Below are 22,259 nucleotides of genomic sequence, written 5' to 3' on the forward strand. Positions count from 1 at the left end.
TTGCTCTCCTCACATCCTCAGCCACACTCCTCGGTGATTGCTGCAGCGTCACTTTACTCCAAGCCTCAATCGTCCTCGTCTTCGTCATCTATGGCACTGCTAGACAAGGAGGAGAAAACCTTGGAGGCATACGGTAAGAAACTGTATTTGAATGTTTTTGCTCCCGCCAACCAGTGTTTATGGTGGTAAATTGCTGAATTCTTCCCGGAACTCCCTGCCCACAGCCAATCACGTTTTAAGGCGGGGTTAGTCGAAGCCAAACTCGTGGCTCAGGATATCATGGAGTCCACCCTGGCGCACACTGATACCTCTGGACGTGCCATCTTTATTACCACGGACATGAGAAGGATGGCCTGGCTCCGGGCAACCAAATTCAACCCGGATGTCCAGAAACGTATTTTAGACCTGCCCTTCGAGGGCAGCAACCTTTTTCACTCCAGCACAGATGAGGAGCTGGACAAGAAGAAGCATAGCTCTCAGATGGCCAAGTCTTTATCCATTCTGACAAAGACCACGACCAAGGCGTACTCCCAGTCCCAGCAACGCTCGGATAAGAGTCGCTCATCTGGAGCTTCCGCGGCTTCCAGGAACGGAGGTCTAGGCAGCCGGCACGCTCGCCGACCCCTAGTCGGCGCAAGCATCAAAAAGGGGGGGCAAGGGGTTTTCCCAGTCCCCCTCCTTCGCCTCTGCCTCAGAGGGTAAGAAGTCTTGACAGACACCTCTGGGTCCACGAGTCGCCAGTGGGGGGCAAGCTTGCCCTTCACTCTCACTTCTGGCGACAACACTTTGCGGACCCTTGGATTCTGTCAGTCGTCTCCTCGGGGTACCGCTTACCTATCCCTGCTTTTCCTCCCTCCTCTCCCTCAAGTTGGGACGGCAACTCTTTTGGCGGAGATTTGGTCGCTTGTCCCGAGCCAGGCCGTGGAGGAAGTCCCAGCCTCTCAGCGAGGATTGGGCTTTTACTCCAGGATCTTCGCCATTCAGAAAAAGAACCAGGCTGGCCTGAGAGTTGTACTGGACCTTTCCACCCTCAACCTCTACTGAGGTAAGGTCAGAGATTCAAGAAGATGACTCCAGCCTTTATTGCGGAGATATAAGGCAGGGGAGACAGGATGTGCTCCCTGGACCTGAAGGGTGCTTGTCTGCATGTCCCAATTTGGCAACCCCATCGTTCTTTCCTCCAGTTCAGGATCATGGGCTGTGATTTTCAGTGCAAGGTCCTCCCCTTTGGCCTCAACTCTGCTCCCAGGGTCTTTACCAGACTCATGAATGCGGTGGCAGCACTCCTCCGGGCTCAGGGCCTCCATATATACATCTCAGTAAGCGGTTCACCATTCATCACAGGAACTGATGAGCACGCTACACGACCAGGGCTTTTCGCTTAGCATCAAGCAATCCCAGCTGCAGTCCAAGCAGTCTTTGACCTTCCTGGCCCTAATCTGGGGAAGGTCTTCCCCTCGGAGGACAAGATAGCGGCCCTCAGGAAGGCCACCTCCCACTTTCTCAGCCGAAGCTCTACTCCGGCCTGGTGGTTCCAGCACCTACTGGGCCTTTTCGCAGCGCTACTGCTGGCTGTCCCTCACACAAGACTCATGATGATGCAGACTTGGCTCCACTTCGCAGCGTTGTGGAATCAGAAGAGGGGCTCCCAGGCCTAAATGATCAAGATCCCTATCTCTCTCCACCCAGACCTCACATGGTGGTCCAAGGACTGCAACCTACAGACGGTCAAGTCCTTCCGGCCCCCCGTCCCACAGGTGTCTATCAGCACTGACTCCTCCCTAGAGGACTGGGGAGCCACCCTGCAGGACCTCTTGGTCCACAGCACGTGGACCAGCCAAGAACAGGAATTCCACATTAATTGGCTGAAACCGAACACCATCTGGTTAGCGCTCAGAGCCTTCCTCCTACGTCTCAAGGGAAGAGTCATCCTCATCCAGACGGACAACTCGACCAGTATGTCCTGCATCAACAAACAGGGGGTCCCCTTCCCTGTGCAGACTGGCGATCAACATGTGGGAATGGGCCTTGGAGAGCGACATTTATCTCACGGCGGTGCACCTTCTGGGGGAATCAACCTGGAAGCGGACCGGCTCAGCAGGTTGGGAGCGGACAACTACGAGTGGCAGCTGAACGACCTCGTTGCACAGGAGATCTTCCACTGCTGGGACCTCCCCCAGGTCGAACTGAGGTGCTCTCAGTTCGCCTCCTGGCAGGGGCAGGATCTAGGCTCCCTGGGCGATGCCCTGTGGATCCAGTGGAGCGGCATGTCAGCCTACGCCTTCCCGCCCATTCCACTAATTCACAGAGCACTTTGCAAGTTCAAGGAGTCTCACCAACTCAACCTCATTCTGATAGCTCTGTGGTGACCAGCCAGGTCATGGTTCTCGGAGCGCCTCAGCCTCTCGGCGGTCTCTCCAATCCACCTCCCGATGGGCCCAGCACATCTTCTGACACAACGGGGGGGTGCAGGGTCGTCCACCCCGCTCCCCAGAAGCTGGCCCTCACAGTGTGGTTCTTGAGCAGGTGACGCTCAGCCACCTCAACCTATCTCAAGCCAATCTTGAAATCGTACAAGGGGCCAGGAGCAAGGCTACCAGAGCCCAGCATAAGAGCAAATGGACCAGGTTCTGCCACTGGGCACACACCAAGGATATTGACCCGCTGGCTTGTTCATTGGATGACGTGCTGTCATTCTCAGCGCACCTCGCCAACTCTGCGTGCAGGTGTACACCTGCTGCACATACCTCTCAGCCAATGGGTCATACAGGAACTCTGAGGAGGGGGTCTTCTCCTCCTCCAACCCGATAGTCAAGAGACATTTGGCTGGGCTTCCTAGACTCTACCCGCCCATCAGGAAACCACACCCTGTGTGGGATATAAACCTAGTCTTAGGTGCCCTCGCGCACAAGCCTTTCGAGCCGATGGCGACGGCAGACATCCGGCTGGTCACCATCAAGATGGCACTGCTAGTCGGTCTCACTTCAGTGCGCAGGGTCAGCGAGATCCAGGCTCTAGTCCCCTCTGAGCCATACACCACCTTCCACAAGGATAAGGTAGTCCTACGGACACATCCGGCATTTCTACCTAAGGTTCCATCAGCCTTCCACTTAAACGAGGAGATCGTCCTTCCTACATTCTTTGCGGATCCGAAGGATGAGCCTCAGAGTCCTGCACTGCCTGGATGTCAGGAGTGCCCTGAAATTCTACCTGGACAGGACCAAGGGCTTCTGCAAGTCAGATGCCCTACTCGTCACCTTTGGAGGCTCGAGGCCAGGCTATCAGGCCTCCAAAGCCGCCTCCTCCCGCTGGATGGTCTCGGCCATCAAGGAAGCATACGAGGGCTAGCATAGACCCCTTCCAGCGAACATGCATGCCCACGCGGTCAGGGCCAAGGCAACTGCCTTTGCCTTTCAGCGTCATGTCCCCTGGCAGGTCATCAGCAGGGCGTCCACATGGGCCACTCCCTCGGCCTTCTGCAAACATTACTGTTTGGACGCCGGCTCCAGATCAGATGCAGCGTTCGGGCAGGCGGTTCTCCAGAACCTGTTTGCTTAAGGAGGGTCTCCTCTCCGCTCTGGGGCTACATTCAGTTGTAATCGCCAATGCAGTATGGAGGAAAGGGGACGGGTCATAAGAGTAATTATAAGTTACTCACTGTAGTGACTAACGTACTCTTAGTCCATAGTCCCCTTTCCTCCATACGTCCCACCATCCTCCCCCTAATTTTCTAGTGTCAGTAGGCAATGGTAAACCTCTTGACCATGCATCTATGGAGTCTGAGGTGTGGCGCCGGAGGGCGGAGTCAGGGCAGCGCATGCGCCCAGGTCAGCGCCTCTGCGCGCCTCTGTTTTAGAGGGAAAGAAGATTTTTCTGGTGAAAAAGGTTCCGTCACCCGTCCCTCGCGAGGGATGCCCATGCAGTATGGAGGAAAGGGAACTATGGACTAAGAGTACGTTAGTCACTACGGAGAGTAACTTATCATTTCTCAGCTCTGTGGAACTCGCTTCCACCTCACATCCGGCACACCGAAGACTATTTTTCATTCTGCAAATTACTAAAAGCATGGCTCTTCCCATAATTCCAATGATCACCCTAAAGATGCATCCGAATTCCCCAGCAACCCAATGAAAAATCACACAATGAGACTTATAAGACAAAACCTCAGCTCCTACCGACATGATAGGATGGAGTGGAGGGAGTAGATGAATGAGATGGAGCGGACGGAGTCACTCAGCTGGTGGAGTGGAAGAGTAATCAGAGTTGACTGAGCGAAGTTGGTCTGGATGAAATATGTATGGAATATTTGGAGCAAACCGAATGAATAGATGAAAATGCGTCAAGTTGATTGATTCAGACGAGTGGAAGAGTTGGCGGAATCGGACTGTATGTATAGTGTATAGATTGAGTCGAGTGAAACAAGTGGAATGACTGGAACGAGTGCAATAAATGGAGTAAGGTGGGTAGACCACAAAGTATAAGTGAGCAGAGTAGTGGGTGGAGTTGACGGAATGGATGGACTAGGTGGAACGGATGGAGCAGGTGAAACCGATGGAAATGATAGAACACATGAAAATGATTGAATGCATGGAGTGGGTGAAGCGGATGAGTGGGTGGAAGGCATGGAGTGGGTGGAAGGGGAATGGATGTTACAGGCAGTGCGGGTGCCACCGAGGTCACGGATAGAGGCAACACCCGTTCACAATGATGTACCAAATATCTGTATCCCTATATATGCTATGTACCTTTATCCCCATATATATCTGTATCCCATATCCATCCTGTTGCTTTACATATGTATGTTGCTATCTACATCCCCACCGTCCTGCTCATGTGCCTGGTCTCAGGCGTTTTTACTGATAACCACCATATCGCACCACTACGCTCACTCTCTTCTATACACCATCATTTAACTAGAACACAGCTATAGCCCTGATAATTCAGCCCAGCTGTTCACATACAAACACAACCCCACAAACAACTCATCACCCTAATAAAACACAGCTAGCTGAAGCACATTCCAGCTACCCTAAGCGTTCCTCAGGCCTAACGCAGCCAGAACCCAGTCTGGGTGTCCACCCACCAGACTGAACACAACCAACTGACTTCCTCAGCACACCTATCGCTAAGAAGCAGCTATCATCTAACAACTAAACCAGCTGCACACATATCCGGTGCACCCACACACCATATCGCTCTCTCTCTTGCTCTCTCTCTTTTGCTCTCTCTCTTTTGCGCTCTCTCTTTTGCGCTCTCTCTTTTGCGCTCTCTCTTTTGCGCTCTCTCTTTTGCTCTCTCTTGCTCTCTCTTGCTCTCTCTTGCTCTCTCTCGCTCTCTCTCACTCTCTCTCACTCTCTCTCACTCTCTCTCTCTCTCTCTCGCTCTCTCTCGCCCCTCTGACTTGAACTGCAGTTCCTGTGGGCGTTCAACCTACCAGCGCTTTGAGGTCATACCCAATGATATATAAGATGCTATATAAATATCAAGTAACATAAATTATTGTAGCCTAATCGTAGCTAGGAATAGCATAGTACAGGGGACCTGTGTTTCTCTGAGAAACTGCGATGTGGCTGGGAATGACTTCCAAACTGTTTGAACTGCAGTGGAAATGTTTGGCTGTAGAACAGTTCTGCTGAATTGGACCCTCGGTTCACCACACATGGCTCTCTAAAATGCAAGATCTCTGTTCCACTAGTTAATTAGATGAGCTACGGCACACTGCAATGGCTTCAGAGGAATGGGTTTGGGCATCAGTACTCGGTGGGTTCTCAACAGCAAAGTAGTGTATAAAAGCTGCATTGCTAAGGATTTTTCTCAGCATTCTCAACAAACAGTTCAGCTTTCTCGTGAATGGCCTTTTCAGGTAATCCCACTATTCATAGGTTGTAGTTGGGAGATCTGAGTTCCAAGTACGGGTGTACCAAAATGTGGCTTCGAGTAAGTATTAGGCCTATTCCAGCTGAAAACCGCCTCTTCAGTATTCTCCCAGTCCCTCTCTTTAAGCGACTTCATCATACGCCTACATGCGTGCCACCTACCCGCAAGGGGAAAAATGAAAGGCAGCAAGGCATCGGCACTGCTCTGATGTGCCCTGATGGGTACTAAGCAGCTGGGTGCTAGATCTTGAGCTGTATGGCTGTGGGGAGCTCTGGTGTTGACGGGGAGCATGGGGAACAGACCAGTTTTCTTTCTCTTTTGATTATGTACCCCTCCAACACCCCCACTTCCCTAAGAAGCAAGTGTCATTCTTGGTGGTTTGGGAAAGCTTCTCCCCTCGTGCCTCCCTTCCTGTATCTTCGTAGCTGGTCGTGTAATTGTCAGCTCAGCGTGAAATTCCCAAAAGGCTTTGTTTTGCTGCCGTCCCCGAGTGTGTGAAACTGGGGAAATTAAGCGTGAAGATATCAGTACATGGAATTTTAAGATTTGGATTTCATGTTGTAGCACCAGGCAGCACTTCATTGTTAAAAGGTGTTAAACCATGAAGCACTTTAGCTGTGCTCATAACCGAAATTCATGGGAATCTTTGTAACATGAATTCAGCTATGGCCCACAGGGCCTATTCTAATATGTACATGTTTAAGTAATTGGAGTTGTGATGACTCCTTTTGTGTTTCAATGCCTTGCTAGAGCCAGAAGGCTAAAGACTGGGATGCCCCAAAGGGACATTTCAAAGTACTAGTGGACGCATCCCAGTCACCCCTCGTAGTGTTTGCATACGTACATGCATACTATAATTTTGGCTCTTCTTAGTTACTTGGGATCTGCCCAACAAGCGACACCCATGAATGCACAAAAATACAAACTGTGCTGTTATTGAATGGGTTATTTTCTTATAATGTATTCCTTTCATGGTTTACACAAATCTCTTCTGTAGACAGCACAAAAGAGGAAATGCAATAAAGAATGGATGTACATATTTTAAAGTGTTTTTCATTTACAAAGTGTTTTTCTCGTCTTATAAATGTATTAAAAAGGCAACTATTCGGCTCCGATTTTGGCTTCGGCCAAATACTTGTCCAACTATTCAGCTGAATACTTACATTTTTATTCAGTACACCTCTTGTTCCAAGTAATCACATTTGGAGGTTATCAGTTTGACATCATTTTGCAATGAGGTGACCATCAATGGAAGTGTATTAACTATGTCTTAAATTGACCCAATATGGGTCTCTTTCTCCAAAGTCTAGCACTTTATCCTGTTTAGGGTTGACGGCCACAAACCCCCTGCTCATTCCGTACAAGATTTGCTGCAGTTCCGATTCAGACTTGGGGAGAAAAACAGCTCACAAACGGTCAAGTCTTTATCCATCTTGACGCGCACCTCTAAATTTAAAGGGTAAGAAGGTTTTTTCTGGTGAAAAAGGTTGTCTCTCATCCCTTGGAAGGGACGCCCATGCAGTATGGAGGAAATGTGACTAAGCACTACGGTAAGTAACTTATAATTACTGGGGCCAGGAAGAGGAGAAAGGTGTTAATGTGGAGCAGAAAACACAGCCAAATGTGCAGACTAGTTGTAGTGCCGTTCAGCTGTGCGGGACATTTAGAAATGGTGTGCCTTTTTTTAAAACTGAATGAAGCGAAGGGGAAGAGATGCAGAGCGGGCTCAGCGGAAAGCAGAACCAAAGGCAGACGCACACAAGCAGACTATGCTGAAGGAGGCAGGTGCATCCTACCGGAGAGGAGAGAGACCGGGAACAGTATAACAGGTGCTGGCGGGGGACTGCTAAGTAGTCGGCAACAATGGAGATGCTGTCTGGGAAGTGGTCACGTTGAAAACCATCCATTCCACCGGCGATTGAAGGAGAAGCCTGCAGGAGAGAACTGCAAGAGGGACTAGGTTTTCTCGCAGCACATACTTCGCTGCAGCTCAACGCCACAGGTCGTAACCGCTAGCAAACAATGGTGAGTCTTCCCAGGAGTATTGGGAGCCCGACGCTTACCGACAGTTATAAAGTCAATTGAAAACTTATTTTGAATATCAACCACATAATGTAGAAAGACTGAAGTTACCCAAGTCTCCATATATGAGATATCGACATGGGGAAAGCTGGAGTAGATGTTGTCATAAGCAAATGAACTTTAATGACGAAATTGAAAGGCAAGATCTGTACAACTCTTCATTTATCAGATATCAATGTGGGGAAGATTGGAAACATTATTGCCACGAGCCAACGAACCCTAATTAATAATGAAGTTAACAAAGCTTGAACACGTCTCCAAATATGGGATGCTTGTATGGGGAAGTTGGAACGAGTAATAACTGGAAGTAATGTATGAACAGTGAAGAGGTACAACTATGTTGTACTTAAAGAGAAAGAGACTGAAAGATATAAGAAGATCTAGTGAAGAAAGTTCATCAGGCAGTGAGCATTTGGTGGAAAGATCTGTAAAGCCCATAGGGGGATTCCTGGCAGTGGAGTACAACAGGTAATCCATCTAGAGTTTGTGAGAAAAAAGACATTGTGAAAAGGTTCTTGGCAGGACAGTATACCAGGAAACCATCTTTAAGGAGCGTTCTATATATAAAAGACATGTGCCATCCTTTCAAACAACATTGCTGGGAAAAGTTGCTCTTTCATTATTCTTAGGACAGCTTTGTGTGAAGGAGACATTGCCACTTATCATAATGGAACATTGTTCAAACAGAACATTTTCAACTTTCTAACTAAGACAGTTAAGGGGAAGGCAATCCTCCTTTGGATATAAGGATTGTTTTGTTGGATTTTGCATTTGTTTTGTGCACCTCGAAGTGCTGTGCGGATGAACGCCCTTTGGAAGAATGAAGTCATAGGATTGAGAAGTGATGAAAGGAGTTGTAATGTGTGTGTTTTGTATAGCCATTTGCGAAGGTATGGAGCGTCTGGGTTCCTAAGAGCAGCCGTAATTATCAGGAGTGGGGATGGGTGCTATGAAAATGATCAGAAGAGTCAAGCTATGTGAACGGTTTGACTGAATTTTGCATGGCACGCTCCTGTATTCTATTGGAGGTGTCGCTCAGGCTGTGGGGGGGGAGGGTTCTATCCCGGGAGGATAGCTCAGCGGCAACATGTTCGCCTTGGAAGCAAGACGACACAAAGCAACACAGGTTCGATCCCTGGGTCCGCGCTTAGAAACCTCTGGGTATTTAAGCGCGTTATAAATACGCAACTAAAAAACAAAAACAATTCCTGTAACAGCGCCTCGATGGCCGCAGGCTGTGTGAGCACTTTAAAAATGCAAATAAATATGTTTAGGGTGGGTGGGTGTAGTCCGGCTGTGTGAATTTCAGTTATGTGGCTGTGCAGACCGAACCCCCTGCAGGGACACATCTTTATTCTCTGGGATGCAGTGCATGAGGGTCTGATGAGGGAATATTAAGACCTTATTAGCTTTAGACATAAATGCCACTCTTACTCCTACATGCCGTCCCCTTTCCTAGATCCTGTATGGGTGTCCCTCGCTAGGGAACATTACACTTTCCCTATAAATTTATACGCGGGCGCGACTCTGGGAGCATGTACTCCCCCCAACCCCGCCCACCGGTGCCACAACTCGGTCCTCTTTTCCGTGTCGACTGGAACAGACCGCTTTCACCAGCGCTCCTGGGTGAGGCCTCAAGCCTCGTAATTCAATGCGCATTCCCTAATCTTGTGTTTTTTAATTTTCATGTATTTGGGAACACCGTTGACCGGTGCCCTAGTTCATCCCTGGCGCATGTTGACCACGTCTAGCTTCAGTAGGTTTCCAGTCGTGCAACAGTTCCTTCCCCACATTGAATCTGCACGATCTTTACCTCTGTTGCCTTGGGGGAAGACCACGGATGGGAAGGCTGCTCAGCGTGCAACGCCCTCACACCCAATCCCTGAGAAACAGGCTGGCCTGGTGGCGAGACTTTTTCACCAGGACTCCACCAGAGAGAATTACGGAATAAGTATGCAGGAAGACCAAGAAGGTAATTATACTCTTCCCAAAAGCACTTCGCAGGGGCGACTCCTTCCAGGGGAAGCCTACTGATGGAAGGGGCCAATCAGACCCTTGCACTGGCAGCAAGGACACAGAGGCTCTTATAGCTACTGACTTAACGGCCAAGGGGTCTAAGGGCCCTAACGGTTCTACCGCAGAGGGTCCTACGGGCTCTGGTACTGGCACGCATCCCGAGGGGCTTGGCTCTGCTACCAGGCACACGCCTGAGGGGGCGCCTACACGCAGCAGAGACAGCACTACCGGCCTCATGGTCAAGGGCCAATTGCCTACCAGGCCCACGCATGAGGTGCAGGGTGGGGCAACGCTGATGTGTCCAGACATGCTGGCTGAGCACAGGCCCACACCGGCCACAGCAGCATGTGGGGAAGGTGCGGACAAAATGGCACAGTGCACAGACATGATGGCTCCCAGGACAGACGCCCGCCAACATGGTGAACCGCAAAGACGCGAGCCTGCGGCCTGGGCAGATTGGTGTCCTATGACTCTTGTCACGTGGACCACATCGTATCCGACATTCTCGGGTCAGCCCAAGGTACCATGAGGGCAGCTACATGCAAGGAGGGAGCAGACAGCAGGCCTTTACTCCACCACAGCCGGTGATGGTGCAGGATCGGACCTAGCCTACTTCCAAGGATAGTTTTTGTTGGCCAATTCTTGGCCCTCATAGGTCTCCACATCCCCAAGGGCATAATCCAGGAGATGCTGCCTCCGACACCGCCGCCCCAGCCAGTGCCTACGCAGCCATTACTTCCTCCACCTCTGTTGCCCATGCCTCCGGTAATTCCGGTAGCATCGCCTGGGCCTTCAGCGGCAGAACTAACACCTGCAGACCCAGGGGCCCCTTCTAACACAGGTGACCAGCAAGACACTGATGAGGAGGAGGAGGAGGAGGAGAAGAAGCAGGACATGCCTTCCTCGGCGAGGGAATTTTATGATAGGATTGCCGGGTTAGCCGATTACTTGGGCATTCCCCAGCCACAGAGGGAGCTGCCGGAGTCGTGATTACTGGCTGAAGTGCTCATCATCAAAGCAGAATCCAGATTTGGCATTGCTTTACAGAAGGATGTGGAGGCCCTTGCGAAGAAGGGATGGCTCAAGCCCCGCTCCATTCAGCTAATAAATAAAAAGCTAGACGCAAAATTCAGGCAGGTGGTGGGAGACACTCGGCTCTTGTCAGTGCACCCCCAACCACTGTCTTCAGTCATTGCGGCAACATCTATGAATGCTAAGCCCCAGACCTACACCACAAGCACTGCAGCTGGGCAAGGTAGAGAAAATGCTCAAGGCCTACGGGAAGGTCTACTGGAACACAGGACTTCACCTAAGGCAAGCCAATGCCGACGCCATCCTGCCAGCAGGCACCCAACGGCTGTGGAGAGAGATAGAGATGGCAGACTTCTTGCCGGATATCCCATCTGAAAAACAAGCCTCTTTTTAAAGGCAGGACTTGCAGAAGCGAAACCCGTGGCACATTACATCACGGAGTCCACGGTGTTGCACATAGATACTGCTAACAGGGTTCTCTGTGTGGCAACTGAAATGAGGAGGATGGTTTTTTCGCTGAATTTCATGGGTTTTGCTATACCTTATTTTCCTCAGGGCCCACTAGCCATGGCCACTGCACATGTTCTTTGGTTTTAAGTGCCCCACAAACTGTAAAATAGTCTCTACAAGATGGTTTTCATGTACCCAAGTTAGTGCCCAGGCCACTTTACAGGTTTGTTTCTGCTTTTACCTGATTGGAGCTACTTCTTGTGCGAAACAAGGTAGGTTGCAGTCTCTTATCTAGTCAGTACTGAAAGGAGATTTTGCCCTTGTGGAAGCTCTGGAGACTGTTCCGTTCGATCATCTTTGCTAAATGGGAAGCTGGGCTTGGCCCATGGCTATAAGTGTTCCAACAAAAGTTTAGATTTTCTTAATGATGGAATCACTGAACCGAATTCCCCGAATGGTAAGCCCCACTGTACACAGTGTCTCACAAGTGATACTATTGCACCCTTTTTCATGTGGTTTCTCTCCCAATTATATGTCCACGCTTGGAACGCTCAGCGGCCTAGGATCTCTGCATCTCCAGGTTCCTGATTGTCCGACTTACTCATAATTTCCAGGATTTGCATTTAGAGCCTACCCGCTTGTCTTAATATGCTTTTTCCAAGGTGCCTTCATGATCACATGTTCAATATACTATTTTAATAGGTACATCTACAATCTTGGACGAACTTGGGTTTGATGAGAACTTCACCCTCTCCCTGCCAAACCACCCCCACACCTGGTCTAAGGCATTTCTCAATCAACCTGCTACACGCCTCTTTTTCCAGACTCTTTCAGAGTCTACTTAACGATTGACAACTATGGGGGATAAAGACCAGTCTGTGAGAATGCAATCCCTCGATTTTCACAAACCTGTCCTCACCATCCACTCTTAGTTCTACTGAGGTGATGGGGTCCAGTGTTCACTCCTGCCTTGACCTTCTTGTTACTAAGGGAGAGTCTCAATTCAACTGAATTAATCCTCTGGATGATTCTTTGATTTGGTGTGTTCTTGTCCACTATGGTAGCAGTATGGTAGCAGTATGGAAATCGCCATCACCCTTTTTATTGCACTCTGGGTCAGAGATGTAGGTCAGAGCTCACATTTTGAGAGGAACGCTGCTGGCAGCATGTTGAATGGACCCAATGCTACAGGCAGGTTGTCGCTCTACTTTGCGTCTGCATGGTGGATGGTGCGAGCCCACTTGCACGACTTTTTTTTTTTTGCCTTTTGTCTGGCCCACAGTTTAGAAGTTGTACTCTTGTTAACGAGCCTCTTGAGTCCCAAATGTACGTGCAGTTAGATGGGTCATGGCTAGTTTGTTTTCTAGAAACTGCAGCCTCCTGGGCCTGGACCCATGGGTGTTTGAAATAACTATTGATTAGCTCATCTACACATAATCCTCTCAAAGCACTTTGCAAGCTTTGTCTGTGTGTTTCGTGTCAGTGCCATGCTCCTGCTCCAAGGAGTCTCACTCCTTCCCACTTAGCTGTGACTGATGTATGAAGCCTGCAAGTACAAGTTTTTCTTTTTTTACCTTTCTTTCAGGGTTCAACTGAGAGCTGCAATACTACCACGGAGGATGAAGATCTAAAAGGTAATCACTCTGCCATCAGCCCTTTGAATGATTGTAGGAAACCTTAATTTGCCCATATTATCCCTTATCCCTACATGGATATCATGCCTAGCAATTCATTCACATTGTTGTCATGGAACCCCCAAAAACATGTATAATGTACAATAGAAATGGCTCGTAGTAAATGTATTTCTTTTGTTTTCATTGAGAGCATAAAATAGGAATTTTTATGGTTTGGAGGGATGATGGGAATTTAGACCCAAAATGACGCATGTGTGGCGTCTGTTTTGAATACAATAATGGAAAAGAAATGTCAAATTCCCTGATTGAAACTGGCAATTTTTCATTAAAAGAAACTCTACTTGTAGCTCCTGTGAAACCTTGAGCATTCATGGCATTACCCGATCATAAAATGTTTCCCTCTCGTATACATGAACGAGTTGCTCCAGCGTCTACTAAAAAAGAAAAGTATTTGCCTCCTATCGTGATGTCAACCCGTGGTTCCTCGTGAGGATTAGGCGTCAGACAATACTGAACACTTCAAGTCTCCCAGTGAGCTGTCCTATTGTGGATACATGCTTATCCCTTTACCTGTGAAGGAATTCCCACAGTGACACCTCCTATCCGAAGAGTCAACACTTGTCCTGTATTTGCGCTCCGTTGTATTTGCATGGGTGCGTACTGCGATTGTCCTTGTGGTGGACTCAATGGTGCTTGCTGTGATTGCAAAGCATGTTGTGTTCGCAGTACTTGTGTCTGATACTGTTTGATCTTGGGCAAACCCATCTCTACTTTGTGGGCTATATGCTGGAGGATAAGCTGCATCCCCCGCACCCTCTCGAAAATTGCCCATTCTGTACATACCCTTCGCTCCCTCATGTTCGTGCTATATGTCCTGTCATTCCACATGTCCAACATACAGGAGGGAATCGCCTGATTTGCCCATCCTGCATACATTGATTACTGCCTTGACTATTCTGAACATTTCCTTGATTATTCTGAAAGCTTCTTCTTACATGGAAGCCTCCTCTACCTCTTGGCATAAATCAATTTCCTCCTTGCTCTGACTGCCGTTGGTTATTCACCTGCGGCATGCCGCAAGTCTGTTGCGATCCTATCCCATCTCCACTGCTTAACATTGCCTCTTCAATGGCATATTTGGATAATTTCTTCTACACTAATTTAGCTTCCTCTTCTTTTCTAGTATCCTCCTCCTTTTTCTCTTGCAACAATCAGCAATGGTCAGCTGTATTTCTGGCCATGGCTTCGCTTCCCTACCTACCAGCTTCTTGAGCTGTCTTTGTACTTGCTCTGGCAATTCCCAACATAAAATATGATAAAAGACTAATTTAGATTTTCTCCACGACTCCCGCTTTTCCAAAGACCACTGCTCTTGACATTGTTGAATGTAAGCAAGCGGATCCTCCCCTTCCTGCATCTTACGTGCCATTATGGCTCCCATATCTGACGTATCAGGATACTGCAATCTAAGTGTTTTCCAGACTGCTGCTCTACAATTATTAAATGGCACACCACCATGTGCTGTTTTGCTCAGTGACTTCTGCGTATCCTGCTCTCGACCAAATGTCATCAGCTCTTTCCCCAAGGATGGCTGCAAGGAGACCTTTAATGTCCCCTATAGCTAATGGGTTAACCTCCTGTCATTTTTCCAGACTCATAAATCCATTTTCCGGCACCCAACGTTAAACTGGGCAACTTACATCTTAAGTTGTCCTTATCCATCTGGGGCCATGGAATATACTGTGGTCTGACCCTTCCTTTCTCTAATAACGTTTGCCTATCCATAGTAGGGACAATGGTTCCTGATTGTCTTCTTCCTGGCAGCCACCTTAATCTATTTACATATGGCAGCGACTTTCCCCACACACTCTGGGATCGCCCTTTAGGTCGACCTAGCTGCGCCACCGAGTCTGGCGTCCTCGGTTTAGGTAGGCCTAGTTCCGACCATCTAATCTCTTTATCTGTCAATAAACATTCCTCAAACCCACATGCGCTGGTTCCTTCTTCCCCATGGAAGGTTTCCCTTTCTTCATCTGATATCTCCTGTCCCCAACTCATGGGACTACCCTCTTTCTCGTCCCTATTTAGTGTCAGCTTGTCCAAAGACAGAGCTTGATGCTCAGAACTTATCAGACTTCCTTCCTTGCCTTGCAATTGGGAAATCTCAAATTGGTCATCTTTCCCTTTATTTTTCAATTCACTTTTTGTATTCATCTCATGATATGCTTTTGCGGTTCTGTCTCCGATAATTTCTACTTCAAAATCCTCCTCTAGATTTACCCTTGAGGGCCCTGGCATCCGCTCCTGTGATGGCAAGAACTCCTCTGTCCCCCCATGGTACTACTGGATTCAGGTTCCTCAACTCTTTCTCAATGTGATAAATGTAGCGTGCTCTGTCTCGTATTTCATTCTATTTCCTCATCAAATGCCCTTCAATTCTTCATCTCGTCCCTAATTCTTTCTTCTTCCTGTCTCTTCATCTCTCTTCTTTCATTTGCCCTACATATCTCATTGTTTTTTCGTCTTTGCATTCTGTTTTCTCATAACTTCTCTTCCACTTCTTCGTCTCTCTTCTTTTCTAGTTTATCCCGTTCTTCGATTGCTTGCTGCCTATTATCATATTTCATTTGCTCTTCTGCCCTTGCTCTTGCAGCTGTTCTCGTCTTTGTCTGTTCTTTCGTTTAAGCTCGTCCTCTTTCAATCATTTCTCTCGTTACCTGTCTTTTGTATCTTGTTCGTCCTGATCTTCCTTTTGCTGTACTTCCCCAATGCTCGTTCCATCGAGTTTGAGCAATATCTGACCTCCCATCCACTCATTTTGTATGAGCGCTACCTCTTCAGTTCTATCTTTCTCTCCTTTCCATCTCTTAATTTCTCTTTCTATGTCCAGGGTCATACCTGGTTGCTCACTTCTCTCTTTGTCCCGTGGGACTGTAGAGACCACATCTTTCTCTGGAGCTTTCTCTGAACTTTCGTCGCTGCTATAAGCAGGCGGTTCATACGTTGGAATACTATGTCCTGTCGCTGCTTTAAGCTCTGAGTGGATAAACTCCATCATCTTTTGTACTATCACCATTTACTTCATGCGCGGTGTGGGGGAGCAGAAGGCTCCTCGCCCCCCTCTTTGCACTGGTTAAGCATCCAGTCTTTAGTAGGCGTGTCTTCCCGTTCCTCCGGGTACATTTTCCAAAGCTCTAAGCTAGCAAGCCTTTTCTCCAGCTTTTTGCCTGTGTATGCTGCATGCAGGTATGTGGTCATGTGTTGCAAAACTGCTTTTGACAGTGATCCCCCCCTTGTGGCCACGGCATGAATGTTTGATTCGCTTTACCTTTAACCCACTCAGCACTATACTGTTTGAGTTTGGGTGCGCTTGCACATGTGTATAAGCGGAGAAATATCCTCCATTGTGACAAGGCTCACTCGCCTCTCTATACTTAACGTGCTTTACACAGACAACACTTTAAACGAAAAACCACTACAATATGAGCGTGCACCAATCGTCGCAGCTCCAAACCTCTATTTCGTTTCACTTCAGCCTACCTGCCTTGTCAATACTCTTAATGACAAAAAATAAACAATTCTCGTTTATCTCTTAAACACAGTTATTCTCTTGTCGCTCTTCGACACTTGCACTTTTTTCTTTGACTTACATATATATAACATACACAACATATAAACACACTTGGTCGGCCAACGTATGTCTCCTAGCCAACGCTCCTCGCGGTTTCCTTTTATCGCTCCTAATTTACTCCTGATGGGGAGAGTAAAATATCTTCCTTAACAGAACTGTATGTTTGTCTCCTATATATCTACTTGGATTTTAAGATATTTTCTTCTGTCGTTCCTGAACGCAGGCTTCTGGGCTAACCTATGGATCGCTCTTCATCCATATATCTCTATTCGATATTCCTTATTCAAATACCCAACCAACCCTCCATTATTCTTTCCCATTGTTAGTTTCCCCATGCATACAGTTTGACACGTTCCCCAATCTACTCGCCATTCGTTTTTTCAACTTTCGTCTCTCTGGATCCTCTCCTCCTCAACCAGCGGCTTCAGACTTCGGTCCGCTCAGCTTCCCATAGAAATGTTTATGGGTTTCCGCTTGGAAACTAGGAACCCGTCCTACTTATAGTTGCAAGTTTTTATCCTTAATCCAAAAACTGCTATCTACAGGGAGCTTCACGTTCTTTCAGCTAAATGGCAGAGGATGTCTGATATTACCGGGACACCAAAGTTTACTAGATAAATGGGCCTTTAACCATCACCTCTGCTACCAAGTAAACCTACGCCTAAGAGTCATTTAAGATGAGGTAGCAATACTCCGAGGTGGATGGGGATGCAGAAGTTACTCAAACATCAATAATCAAAATGACTCAGGAAGTTGGCAAAGTGCATTTCTGTTTTAATATCAATTATCTAAAACAGTGAGTATAACGGGCATCATCCGACGCAGCACAGCTTGATCTCGAAAACATTTAATAAAAAATTGCTCTTTTATAACTAAAATGTATCATTGCTGACATCATACTACGTGGCAAACTACAAAAACCTATGAGTAACTGTGGTTGGCTCTCAGTGAACATCTAGGTATACATTCTATATAGCCAGTGGTTATGATTGGGTATCTAAGTCAGGTGGGCACCTGAGCCCATCCCAAATCATCATCATCTTCACTAAATACATGACAATTGATTGGTTCTTCAAACTATAGGGCTCTTCATTACATGACCCACTATGATTGGTTTGCACCCTTGTACTCCTCTGGAATATTCCACACGCTAGCAGCACGCAGGCTACCATCCCAGGTGCATGGAGGCTCGGCGTGATCATGCCTCCCCTCCAATTAACCCAACATCTATCAACACTTCTATAGTCTGTCAGACAATTAAGCTTTTGAACTTGGCCTTGTAGCTGTTGCCTTCGTCTGGGAAATAAAGGGAGTGCAGCTTCACTCTGTCCTCTAGTTTCGGCACAGCCTGACCCAAGCTATTTCGATCTCACTCATGTGACTTGGACTTTGCAGTATTTAATCCTACTAAATGATGAACTCTTGAAACCTTTAGTGTTTTTTCATACTGCTTCAGACAGGAGCGTGTTCCTTATTCGTTGTAGCCTTTTGACAGGCATCAGTTTCACTGCGACCTAATCAACTTGGTCTTAGGCCAGCCCAACCTTCTACAAAACCTACCTTGCCATCAGTAATTTCTGACTGCGCCCGCATTTTGAAAGTCTTTTTCTTGTTCACGAAGTTCAAGAGCCTGCTAAAGTGAATTGTTGAATCATCCAGGTTCTATATATTCCTATGTATATACATTGGCGCATCGCCACAACCGTATTCACTACGTAGTCAGCCTTATGAATACTTTTCCCTACTTCCGTTTCTGCAACTGTACAGGTGTAAACCGATTTACATATTCTTTGGTGTTTCTGTAGCATGAGCATCTTCATCCCGAGCCCGAAATGTTGCTCATCTGTACCGTCTATTCTCCAGTTCTTGGAGAATGTTTTTCTTTTTCTTCATTCGCCCTCCAAATACGTCTGCTCCTATTTTGTACAACGTCATCAGGCTCTTCTATTTGTTTAAATGCACATTTCTTCTGGTACTTCATCCAAAAGAATACTATGTCTTTGTGCATTTAGGGAGGGTTTTCTCAATTGATATGTTGTCTGGAAGTTTTTCTGCGGTATTGGTATGCTTACAGGAACTGCCCATGTAATCTCTGGTTCCCAACATATAGGCAACATAGGGGCGGAGCTTCGAGTGAGGATGTCTGACTGCACCTCTACACTTCTCTGCCTTTTTTCTTACAAGACACAATTTGGTGTGTTCCAAGTGTGCCTTAAATAATACTCGGCTCCATATTGGTTGCAACAAGTTGCACTTGCTGATGTGGGGGGGGGTTCAGTACCCCACTCGAGTCTTCCTTCTCTCAACAGAGAATTTCAAGTTTCATGCACACAATCTGCTAAAGGTGTAATATATGCAAATCTGCCCCAGAACCTAATTCACCTGCTGGGTGCTATAACTCTATGCGCCAAATTATATACGCAAGAGTAGACTTACCAGGGGCTGAACACCACTCTACCCCTTTTTGTTGCACACAGGCATCTAGACTTATATAAGTTTGGAATGAAAGTGAGGTCATGCAGTGCCAGTGTTCCTGATTCTGGAACTGTTCGCTGAATTTTATAAAGGTCAGTATGCTGAATCAGTCCCTCGGAATATAGAGCAAATGCATATCTATTTACGGACCCTCAAGGTTCCTGTGGTACTTTCGCATGAGATGGACCTATTAAATGCTCCAATCTCGGATGAGGAGGTGACCATTGCCATTATGGGTCTGACCCGACGGAAAGCGGCTGGCCCAGATGGCTTACCCATAGATTTATATAAATTGATGGTCGAATCCCTTGCTTCCAAACTAGATGCAGTATTTGCACAGGCTCTAGAAGTGTGGTACCTTCCGAGCTCCATGACAGCCAACATAGTGATGTTCCATAAAAAAAAAGGGCAGAAACCAGTGGAATGCAGTTCCTATAGACCGATCTCTCTGATAGATTTGGATAATAAAGTTCTGGCAAAATGTTTACCTCAGCGGCTCAAGAGACCTCTTCCTAGGCTCATTCGTCAAGACCAGACAGGCTTTATCTTGAAACACCATTTGTCCGATGATTTGAGGAAGTTTAAATATTATAGGGAGTATGGCGAACCCAGAAGATGTGGTCCTATCCCTTGATGCTGAAAAGGCTTTTAATAAAGTAAGGAGGGACTACATGTTCATGGTACTCTTACGTACCGTCCCCTTTCCTCCATACTGCCGGAGCGTCCCTTCCAAGAGACGGAACCTTTTTCACCAGAAAAAACCTAATTCCCCTTTAAATTTAGAGGCATGCGGGGGTGCGGCCTTGGGAGCATACGCTGCCTTGACTCTGCCCTCCGACACCACACCTCTGTCTCCTTTTTTCTGCGTTGACTGGAACGGGCCAAATTCACCAGCACTCCTGGGATTGGCTTCGGCCATGTAAGTCAACGTGCAGATACTACTTCTCTTCTGTCTTGTTTGTCTTTTATCTTTCAGGTACTCGGTCGTCAGGCGTCATGCTCATCCCCGGCGCATGTCGACTTCTACAGGGTTCAGCAGGTGTCCATCCTGCGACGGGCTTTTCCCGACTAAAGATCCCCATGCCCTCTACCTATGGTGCCTTGGCCCAGACCACGGCTGGCAAGCTTTACCGCATGAAAACCGCTTTCCTTGAGGTCGCGGAAGAACAGACTAGCCAGGTGGCGGGAGCTCCTCCAGAGATGGCCTCCAAAGGACCTAAAGGACTTCCTCCATCATTGATCCAGGCCCAAGGTAGGGCCGCTCTTTTCCAGTGCACCCCGCAAGGGAGACTCCTTCCCAAGGACTCACCTGCGTGGGAGGGACCCGTAAGGTCCTTGTACCCGCACAAGTACCAAGGCTGAATCAGCTACCGGCCGCCAGGCCAAGGGGTCAGTAGATGCTCCCGGTGACAGTGCTGAGGGACCGGAAGGTTCTTTTTACCGGATCTTCACCAGAGGGGCTGCGCCATAGTACCAGCAACATGTCCGAGGGGGCGCCTATACGCAGTTCTACCGGAAGATCCGCCAAGGGCGAAATGCCTACTGGGCCTAGGCCTGAGGAACAGGGTAAGCTCCATGATCCACACTCAAGAGTCCTGGACGGGCAGGGCCCAGTGAGCCGAGCAACACGACGCAGGCACGTGGAAGGCAGCTTGACAAAATGTCTGCTGTGGCAGAAAATCCAGACATCTGGCCGATGCTGCTCCTGGGAAGGCAGCAGATGGAGGATCGTGTGTCAAGGTGGGACTGGTAGGTATGTGGCCGACAGCTTACCCTTCCTTCACACAAGGCAGGTTCCCGCTGCGTCCATATGGGCAGGGCATGCAATGGCTCCAGCAGCCCCTAGCTACCCCATGAATCTCATCTACCACCAATCTGGCCTGCGAGGACAGGTTCTTTGAACGGTTTCTCGGTCTCAAGAAATCTCCTCGGATGGGGGACATCCTCAGGGACGCCATCAGGGAGGTCCTCCCGCCAATGTCTTGGGCGCCGCAGGCTCTGTTGCAGACACCCCTGTCCCCTGCTCAGCCTCCTGTCCAGGCAGTTCTGCAACAGCCTCAGCCTCTGGTCTCCACAACGCAGCCCCCGGCTCCCAACTCCCCTCCTCCGGTCCCTGACTAACAGGACTCGCAGGCGGACACAGATGAGGAGGACCCTGACACGCCATCTTCAGCCAAGGCCTTCCACAAACGTCTGGCACGGCTGGCAGAGTACTTGGACCTTCCTCAACCCGAGGTCGAGCAACCGGCAGAGGGGGGTCCTTAGAGAAGTCCTCACGCTACGTCCTATGACCAGAACGGGGCTCCCGATGCAGAAGGACGTAGTTGCCTTGGCCAAGAAGGGTTGACTCAAACCCCACTCAGTCCAGCCGGTGAACAAACGCTTGGACGCCAAGTACAGGCAGATGAAAGGGGATACACTCTTGCTATCGGCCCAACCTCAGCAACACTCCTCGGTGATCGCTGCGGCATTACTATACTCAAAGCCTCAGTCATCCTCAGCCGCCTCCTCTGCAGCGCTGCTAGGCAAGGAGGAGAAGATCTTGGAGGCATACGGGAAGGAGCTGTATTCCATCACATCCTTGCACCTTAGTCAAGCCAACGCAGATGCCATGCTGGGAGCCGGTAACCAGAGGCTCTGGCGGGACATTGTTGTTTTCCTCCCAGAGCTTCTGGCACAAAGCCAATCACGATTCAATGCAGGATTGGTAGAGGCTAAGATGGTGGCGCAAGACATCATGGAGTCCACCATGGCCCACATTGATACCTCGTGGCAATGCAGATGGCATGGCCAGGACATTAGAAGAACGGCCTGGCTCCGTGCTACGAAATTCAACCCGGATGTTCAGGATCGCATCTTAGATCTTCTGTTCGAAGGGGTGACCTCTTTCACTCCACAACGGAGGAGGAGCTGGTCAAAAAGAAAAACAGCTCCCAAATGGCCAAGTCTTTATCCATTTTAACAAAGACCACACCCAAATCGTACACCCAGTCACAGCAGACAAGGGGCGTACATACGGAGGGTTCCACGGCTTCCAAGAGCAAAGGTCCAGGCAGCATGAC

At 48.4% G+C, this 22,259-nt stretch overlaps 1 protein-coding gene across 26 annotated transcripts in view; it reads left to right on the top strand.

Annotated features, from left to right (window-relative positions):
• Positions 1-22,259, top strand: part of CAMK2G (calcium/calmodulin dependent protein kinase II gamma) — a 2,374,050-nt gene that overhangs the window by 1,998,998 nt on the left and 352,793 nt on the right. For all 26 annotated transcript variants that reach the window (XM_069610663.1, XM_069610670.1, XM_069610673.1 and 23 more), the window contains one exon: positions 13,043-13,091. In XM_069610663.1, the coding sequence (XP_069466764.1) occupies positions 13,043-13,091 (49 nt within the window). The remainder of the gene's footprint in view (positions 1-13,042; positions 13,092-22,259) is intronic.

The sequence above is a fragment of the Ambystoma mexicanum genome, chromosome 8, assembly GCF_040938575.1.
Source record: "Ambystoma mexicanum isolate Mex_15411 chromosome 8, UKY_AmexF1_1, whole genome shotgun sequence".
Lineage (NCBI taxonomy): Eukaryota > Metazoa > Chordata > Amphibia > Caudata > Ambystomatidae > Ambystoma > Ambystoma mexicanum.